This window comes from Sapajus apella, unplaced genomic scaffold (assembly GCF_009761245.1).
Source record: "Sapajus apella isolate SASKATOON/1434 unplaced genomic scaffold, GSC_monkey_1.0 scaffold1, whole genome shotgun sequence".
Taxonomy (NCBI): domain Eukaryota; kingdom Metazoa; phylum Chordata; class Mammalia; order Primates; family Cebidae; genus Sapajus; species Sapajus apella.
This window is the reverse complement of record NW_022436941.1, coordinates 79,759,785-79,769,035: the sequence shown is the minus strand read 5'-3', so window position 1 is coordinate 79,769,035 and position 9,251 is coordinate 79,759,785. Positions and strand designations below refer to the sequence as shown.

Sequence of the window (9,251 nt, the reverse complement as noted above, 5' to 3'; positions counted from 1 at the left end):
GTTTCTCAAATTATGGCAAAGGCACCACTTGCATCATAATTGTTGGGGTGTTTAAAATGCTAATCCCCGGACCTCTCAAAAGATCTAGTGAATCAGAATCTCTACCTGTGGCTTAAAATTTTAATCCCCGTCCCAACAGAATTTCAAGTACATTTAAGTTTCAGAAGCTCTGTTCTACTGCTGCAATGAAGTTTAAAGCTGATCCAAGTTATTCCTTTCACACCTCCATGCCAGTATCACAATCATCCCTTTTTCACTCTGCCTCTGATATAGTTTTGATTTCATGCCAAGGCAGGGCTCATTTGCTGGATGATCAACATTTACTTTTTAGTAGAGAGGGCTGTCTCTAGATAGTTACAGAGGACATGGATAGTCATACCTATTAGTCAACTGACAGGAAAAGGATAAGTGTAACAAAAGTACAGTTCCGAGATTTCAAAACCATTTTTTGAACTAATCTGGGAGGAGTACTGTTGTAATATGAGGCATGACTTTGTGTTAAAGAAACGACAGGATAACTTAATAGAGGTCTCCCATCTCATTCTGTGACGGTGCTTCTGGGCTCCGGTGATGAATGTGTTCATTTTAAGCGGCTTGCTTTTGGTAAATAACCCAGTGCCCTATCAGTTCTGCAGCCCGCGGCCAGCGGCTGTGTGTGCGCGCTAATGACGGCGGAAGGTGCGGGGGAGGGCCTGGGGAGGGGCTGCCCAGCGCGATCGCGCCCCTGACACTTCCTAAGAGACTCAGCCCTTTCTCTGCAGCTGCTGCTTGAAGACTCCACGCTTTCCCTCCAGAGGAAAGAAGCCCTCCATCTAAATCAGCTGTCTTCTCCACGTCCCTCCTTTCTCTCTCTGCCAGACGCCACCCCTACCCGTTCTATTGTGTTGTGCCTTTTCCTTTTAGCCCCGCTTCCTACGTAAAGCCCTAACCTCCTTTGTAACGAGGGCACTTGAGCATTTCCGAGCCTCGAGTTGTAATGGAGCTGTATGGAAAGGTAAGTAGGCAAAGGGAGTTCCTTGGGGTGCTTAGCCAGAAATCTCGCTTTCACGCACTTTGGTGTGTGGGTTGTGTGAGTGTGTACGCGCGCGCGACTTCTCAATGCAATTGTGCGGATAAACCACTTTCCTTATGTGTGTACCCTTCATCGTCTTTCTCCCCCACGTTTGCCGAAAGAGACTGTAAAACCGCCCCACTCTGCCTAAGGAAACGTAGAAACTTTGCCGATTCGGGAATGGGTAGAGGGTAGGGGGGAAGAGTCCCAGAGACCAGCTCTGGCTTCGTTTGCATTGGAAATTAGCACGAGGTAGTGTGCTTCGTAATCAGGAAATCACAATCTACTCCTGATAGGTGGCAGTTAGAAAGAAAGATCTCCAGCTGAGATAAGCTGAGGCTACTTTCGCCTGCCCCTGGCGAGGAAAAGGGTAGGGGAGACTGGGAGAGGTAACCCAGGAGCGTTTCGAAAGGAGAAGGGAGGCTCCGCGGCCGAGCCCGACTGGCGGATCGAGAGTGTTTAAGAATTTGCTTGCTTGCCGGGAGTTGTGGTTCACCGCTCGCTCGTTCGTTGGGAAGCCCCGCAGGGAGAGACTACAACTCCCAGGAGCGCACGCGGCTCCCCGCCAGTACGCGTGTGCGGCGCCAGGAGAGGACAGCTCCGGTGCTGATGTTGGAGCCGGTTAGCGAACCCCAAGAGTGCAGTGTGTGGAGCTTGGAGCGCGCGGCTTGTGCACGCTTGACCGGAAGCCCGGGTCAGTGCTGTCCTAGCCAGAGAGAAAGAACATTTGCCAACAATGAGACACGAAGCGCCCATGCAGGTGGGTCCATAAAGAAAGAGTGGCCTCGGGAGGAATTGAAAGAGATGCTTTTCCCCTCTCTCCGCGCACAAACTGTGTCCAAACTAAGGGAAGGTCTGGCGGCCACCCGCGGAGATGCGGCTCTGGGACAGGACCCTGGGAACGGAGTTGGGTTCCTCTGAGCTCTGTGTGGCTGTGATTGGGGCTGTCTTGATGAGGGATCGGGCTATTCACAATCTTTCTAGGCTCTGAAAGGAGGATAAGTGTCTGTCTAAAATGAAAACCCGAGCAAACAAAAGTCAGAGGAGCATGCAATCTCGTGTTGGCATTGATTTTCTCTCTTGGCATCGAGGTTTGAGATCGCGGTGAAGACTCACGGATTTGAGGCAGATAGGTCAGATTCGGGTTGAAGACTCCCCACTGGAGTCGGCACAGAGCGATTTCTGCTTGGTTGAAGGCACATTAAATAAAGAGAAGCCAACGTTAGGCTCCTCAAAGTCCCCTTTCTTCAGTTAGGTTCCCAGTATCAGCAGAAAATAGAAAACACAACGGGGCTTGGCATATCCCGGAGCTATGCCAGCATCGCTGTCCACACAACTCGTTTACTCCGTTTCTGAGACAGCCCTCCTCTGAGCTTTCCTGTGTTACGTGCCTATTTGTTCTCCGATCACCCATTTCAGTCACATTCTTAGGTTTGCTTCCTTTGAGAAATGCGACGGACTCCGGTGCAGAAGCACCTCTGCCTAAGCATCTTGCTTAAGTTTTGTTTTTAAGTACAGATGAGTGATAATTCTCGTCTCTATGTACAGCCAGTTGATGCTAAACATCAGCTTGTGTTTAATAATCAAGTAGTGATCCCACTGCGTAACAGAAAGGCGTTTTATGAATGGGGTTGAGAGGAGAATAGAATACATCATTTGGAATGTGCTCTCTCTCCTGAGAACCCACCTCTGTTGGCAAACCCAACAGGATAAATATTTGACATTAATTCGGGCTTCAGTGTTTTCCAATTGGTTTCTTCATGAATCATGGACTTTAAACATATGTTTTGATTTACTTTTAATTTACTTTATGAGTTATGTATATTAAGAAACCCTGACTGGACTGTTAAATGAAAAACCTATAGGATTTAATTGTTTGTTGGAGGATTATATAAGGGAAGTCCTCAAATTACTTATGAGTTATTGAAAATATGATTTGTTCCAGGGAACAGTGGCCCCATTGTGTGTCATCTAATACCTCTATATGTGACTTAGCTTTCCATTATTTAGGCCTGATGTGAAAAGAATCTGAACAGACAATAAAGGTACAGGCTGTTGCAATAAGATATATTGGTTTACGATAATTTTCTATTACTGGAGATACTGCGAGGAGCCAACTGGCTAAATTAATAATATTTTATTATAAGTAAACATTAACAGTAGACTTTAAAAGTAGATCATTACACTTCACTATGTATATGTATAGGAAAACATGTACATCTTGAATTTACACAATAAAAAAGATTTCCAAGAATTTTTGAAAAATAGATTGTTAATATTTAAAGTCAACTCTATATATGCACCAATATTTTTCAATCAAACAAATTACTAAAAATTTAACCACACTGTATATTAATTTTGCTTTCCTACAGGAGTTGCTTAGAATGTTCAGAAGGGTCATTAAAATATTACAGAACTATATTAATGTTTGAGAAATAGTTAAAATTATTTTTTGTCTTCGCCAACTATGTAGTAGGCACTGTGATTTTCTATTTTAGTAAAAACTTTAATGAAGAACTAAAATAAACATTAGGTAAAATGAAATTAATTTGCCTGTGGATGGAGTTATTGTCATATTCATAATGTATTTTTAGTAACTGGACTAAGTTTTCGAAATTTAAAATTTCCAAATGCTATCATGAGTAATGTACATTTTAGGAAATCAAAGACTTTTAAAAAGCATATTTAATTAAAGCACATACTTTAATTCAACTTAATAAATTGTTGTTATGGTGACTCCATCTCCATTATTATCAGTTTCCAAAACTATATAATAATAGGATAAAAACTATAAGCTTACTCCAAATATTTTAAAGTAACAAGTAATGTTATAGCACCAATATTTCTGAATTGTAATCACATTTCACCTGACTTTGATATATGACAATGCAACAAGATAAATAGTTGACTTTTTTTCATTTAAAGACTGAACTACATCATCATTTTAAATATATGTCCCAAATATTTTTTTACTTAGGTCTCCAGAAGATGACTCACAAGCAAAACCTCATTTTATGGTTTCATTATTCTAAGAGATTTCTTCTCTGCTTTAAAAAATATTTAGTTCATTTGTTCATGTGAAACAAAATGAGCTTTTTAATATATTTGCTTATTTCCCAATTTACTTTTTATATTTTTTTAAATCAAAGAAGCCTTTTGAAAAACGTGTAAGGTCTTTTAAAAAGCATTTGATATATCTATAAAATAACTTGGTGTTCTGTTCAAGGTCGTTATCTTTGACATGTGCATATTTTATCAAAAATATTTCTTTCTGAATTGATGGAAAATAAGGGATAATTGTTTTTTATAGTAATTACTAAAGTAATATGCAATGATAGTCTCTGACGTCTTTATTTCCTTTCTAACTAAATAACCAGGAATAGCATTTGGTGAGTGTCCCAAGCGATAGGCTTAGAATTCTAATGCAGGAGATGGTCATTTGTGTCTTTCATTCAGTGTATACATAAACCCTGAAGGCCAAATGAAATGAGAAACAGCAGTTCTCATGACTTGAGGACAAGACTCTGGTTAACAAATTGTCATTTGATTCAGGTGCCACATTGAACAAATTCTAGTTTATCTAGTGCCTTGCCTGTGCCAAGCCCTGTGACTTAGATTCAGGTCTCATTATATTTGTGTGTATGTATAAAATAATTTTTATTTTTTTGTTTTATGTATAACAATCATATGTGTGTATGTATATATTTTACAAAAATATTTACAAATATATTTAAAAATCCTAGTGGCCACCATTACCCTAATTACAGGCACAGTCACTTGAACTTATTAATACAAAATAACTTTCCTGCTAGGATAGAGTAAAATTTCTGCCAGATTTCTCTGTCTAGAAAACCCATGTTCTTTCCTGTATTACTTTTGATTCCTCAAGAAGACATAAATGGGTGGTGTAAATAATGAGACAACTATTAATATAATTTGAGTCATTCATTTGGTTCAGAAGAAAGAAAAAATGGCCCTATCTTCTTATAAAATAAACTTGCATAAACTAAACAGAATATTTGAAAAGGGCCAATGTTTTAAAAATAGCTTGCTTCTATCTACTATAATTTCTGGTAGGTTCACATACTCTCTTACAGGACCAAAGTGGAATTCAGTGTCCCTACTAAATTCTTACTTTTCCATTTTCTTATCCACAAGTTTTCTGGATCACTTCATAAATGCACAGTCTTCTGACTATTGACAAAAATTCAAAGAAAAATATCTACCCAAAGCATGGAAAAGAGTGCCCAAAAAATTGTTTAAGATGAGGAGGATTGAAGAAGCACTATTGATGTAGGCTGGAGATGAAGTGGAAGTAAAAACCACTAGTTATATATTAAAGTTAGCCATGCTGTACACAAAACAAAATTGCAAAGAATTAAAGTCTAAATATCACTGTTTTATTTGGCTATGGGAAGTACACGGCATTCTTGCATTTCATTATTGTTGAACTCAACCATATCCATCCTTAGTGATCATCCCTCTGTCTTTCTGAGAAATGGAAATGTAGTCCTCATCCTTTACAGAAACAGAAAATCCCTAATAGACTTTAGAGAAATGAGAAATTCTTCCTTACTGCATTTGGGCTAATTGCTCAAATATCCATTTTTCTTCTGTAAAGGGAAGTGGAGGATAGCAAGGGACCTTAACCTACAGCAAAAATTCACTTCTGTTGTATAAGAATGGTTTTCCATTGAAACTGCAAAATTATCATAATTTTCTGCCACTATTCTAAGCTTGTATTGGAATTGGCAATCCTTTCTTCACCATCATATTCCAGGAAGGAAATATATGTCTATGCTGAGGAATAGGTTTTCTTGAAACTGCTCTTGCCCACTCAATTCACTAAGTACAAGCAGCTGGGCCACCTCAAAAAAATGTTCTTATATAGATTAAAGGTTTTCCAACCATTTTTCCCTTTTTTTTATTAATGTGGTTCAGAGGTTCTGTGGGAATCAGCTTAGTAGGTCAGTTTATTACCAAGGATACTACAGCCTCTGAATATTAAGTCTTTAAGAGTTATTCAAAATTACATAGATCTTTAGCACTTTTCATTCATTAGTTTGTAGGTTTGTTAAGATAATGTTTATATTCATGGAAATGCACAAATCTTAAGTGAACAATTTGATGAATATTGACAAATGTGTAGATCTGTGTAACACATACCACTATAAAGATACAGAACGTTTCTAATCACCCCTGACAGTTCATGGTTTTTCCTAGTTAATCTACCTATGTAGTAAACTTTTTACTTTTTTAACCATAAAAGAGTTTGATTTGTTCCAGAACTTTATATAGTTCTGTAGAACATGCAGTATGAACATACTGTGGAACGAAAAAATATGTTCTTGTTTGAGTCTGGCTTATTTTGTTCAGCATAATGTGTATGAGATTCATCCATGTTGTGTGTATCAGTAATTCATTCCATATTATTGCTGAATATTACACTTTTTAAATCAATTTATTATACTTTTAAAATTCATTATCCTGTTTATGAACGTTGAGGTAATTTCTGGTTTGGGGATATTATGAATAAGGCTATAAGCGTTTTTTCTATTCTTTTTTATGATATCTTTTCACTTCTATTGGGTAAATATCTAAAAGTGAAATTGCTGGGATAAATGGTAAATATGTATTAAGCTTTATAAGAAACAATCAAATCTTTTGCCAAAGTGGGAGGACTAGCAATTCTCACCAACAATGTACGAGAGAGTTTTAGTGGCTCCACATCTTCAACAACATGTGATGTCAGTGGTCTTTCATTTTGGCTACTTTAATGAGTGTTTTCTGGTATCTCTTTATGATTTAAATTTGAATTTCCCTAGTGATGAATGGTGTTGAGTATGTTTTTACATGCTTATTGGTCATTTACGTATCTTCCCTTGTGAAGTGTCTGTTCTAAACTTTTATCCATTTAGGGGGTTTGCTTTTATTGTTTAGTTGCAAGAGATCTTTCATCTTCAATTAAATCCTTTGTCAAGTCAGACAGATATATAGATAAAATTTTTCTCCCAGTTGGTGGCTTGTGCATTCACATTCTAAATACCACATTTTGATGAGGATTTTTTGAATTTTGGTGAAATTTAGGGTAATGGGTAATTAATTATAGGTGGGGTCTATATCCGAACTCTGATCTGTTTGTCCTGACTCTGTGTCCAGAGGGCTTGCTATATTTATTTCTATGTTCTTTTTTTAAGATTCCTTAGAAATTTCAACAGAAACTATCATAATATTTGCAAATAGAGATAGTTTACTTTTTCTTTCCAGAGATTGCCTTTTCCCCCATACCTTATTGAACAGAATAACCAGTACAATGTTGAATAGACATGGGACATCTATTATGACAGGGGACATCCTTATCTTGTTCCCCATTTTAGGAGGGAAGGCCTTCCATTTTTTATCATTAAGTGTGAAGTTAGCTAGTGGGTTTTTTTACTTTTTTGTTTTGTTTTGGTATGATATTCTTTATTATAATGAATAAATTTGATTTCTGTTTGATGAGAAAATTTGTTTTTAACATAAATGGGTGTTGAATTTTGTGAAATGCTTGTTCTACATCTATTGATGTGATTGTGCAGTTTATCCATTTTAGTTTGTTGGATTACATGGATTGATTTTTTAGTTAATCTGGCATTCCTTAGACAAATCCTATTGGTCATAATATATTGTCCTTTCTATATATAGCTGGATTAAGCTTTATTTTATTTTGTTAAGTATTTTTTTTGCATATGTCATGATGCATATTTGGCTATGATTTTCTCTTAATGCCTTAATAAAGTTATAGTATCGTTGTATGCTTCTAAAACAAACTGAGAAGTACTCTTTGCCCCTCAGTTTTCTGAATATTTTTGTTGTATAAGGTTGGATATATTTTGGTTTGTTAAATGTCTAATAGAGTTTACCAGTGAAGCCAGTGGAGCCTGGAATTTTCTTTCTGAAAATTTTAAATAAGAGTTCCATAAATTTTAAAAATTTCTTTGATATACTAGTATCTCTATTATCTATCTGTCTATCTGTCTGTCTGTCTGTCTGTCTGTCTCCCTATCTCCCTTTAGTATATTGCAGTAGGCAGAATAACATCCCTCCCAAAATTCTCCATGGACTAACCCTGTAACAATACGTTACATTACATAAGCAAATGGACTTTGCAGGTGTAATTAATATTATAAACTTTAAAATAGGGATATTAACCTGCATTATCAGATTGGTCCAATCTAATCACAAGACATCTTAAAAGTAGAGAACTTTCTCTCATTGAAGTCAGAGTGATGTAGCAGAAGAAGTCAAAGTTTCAAAACATGAAAAAAATTGTCGGTGTGAAGATGAAGAAGACTGTGTATCAAGGAAGCAGGGACCTCAGTCCTGCAACCACCAGCAACTGGATTATGCTGACAATCTGAATGAGTTTGGAAGTGGAATCTTTCTTAGAGCCTCCAGATAAAAGCCTAGTCCAGCCAAGACACTGATTTTAACCATGTAGAGCTAAGCAAAGTGACAGAGGACCCAGCTGAGATTTCTGGCTCAGTAAACAATAAGTGAGCGTGGTTTTAAACATCCACTATAGCTGCAATAGAAAACTAAACATGCATACAAAAAATTCTGTTTCATTCTCAGTCAGTTTTGGTAAATTGTTTTTAACCTCATTTCTCCAATTTATTAACACAAAGTTGTTAAAAATATTTTTGTTGCCTTTTAAGTTTCTGTAGGATCTGTAATGATATCCCCTTTCTTTCCTACTACTGATCATCTGAGTTTTCTCCCTCTCTCTCATGCCAGTCTTACTAAATGTTTATATCAATATTAATATCACCTTTTACCTTTGTTAATTTTGTTTAGTTTGTATTTCTTTGATTTTTTAACTTTTTAAAAAAACTATATTTGTGTTTCTTATACTTAATAGAACCTCTTCTTTATTTAGACTCTTAAGGTAGAAATTTAGTTCACTGATTTTTTTTTTTTTTTTTTTTTTTTAAGGCAGAATCTCACTGTGTTGCCCAGGCTGGAGTGCAGTGGCAGGATCTCAGCTTGCTGCAATCTCTACCTCCTGGGTTCAAGTGATTCTCTTGCCTCAGCCTCCTGAGTAGCTGGGATCACAGGTGCCCGCCACCACATCCAGCTAATTTTTGTATTTTTAGTAGAGACAGGGTTATATCATGTTAGCCAGGCAGGTCTTGAACTCCTGGCCTCAAACAATCTGCCT

General features: G+C 37.1%; 1 protein-coding gene across 2 annotated transcripts in view; it reads left to right on the top strand.

Moving 5' to 3' along the window:
* Positions 1 to 713: 713 nt before the first annotated feature.
* RAB3C (RAB3C, member RAS oncogene family) overlaps positions 714 to 9,251 on the top strand; it is a 269,450-nt gene continuing 260,912 nt past the window's right edge. Inside the window, exon 1 of one of the 2 annotated variants that reach the window (XM_032280269.1) lies at positions 714 to 994. In XM_032280269.1, the coding sequence (XP_032136160.1) occupies positions 977 to 994 (18 nt within the window). In that variant the 5' untranslated portion in view covers positions 714 to 976. Of the gene's footprint in view, positions 995 to 1,606; positions 1,812 to 9,251 lie in introns of those variants that run through there. The other variant, XM_032280279.1, reaches the window with a different exon arrangement.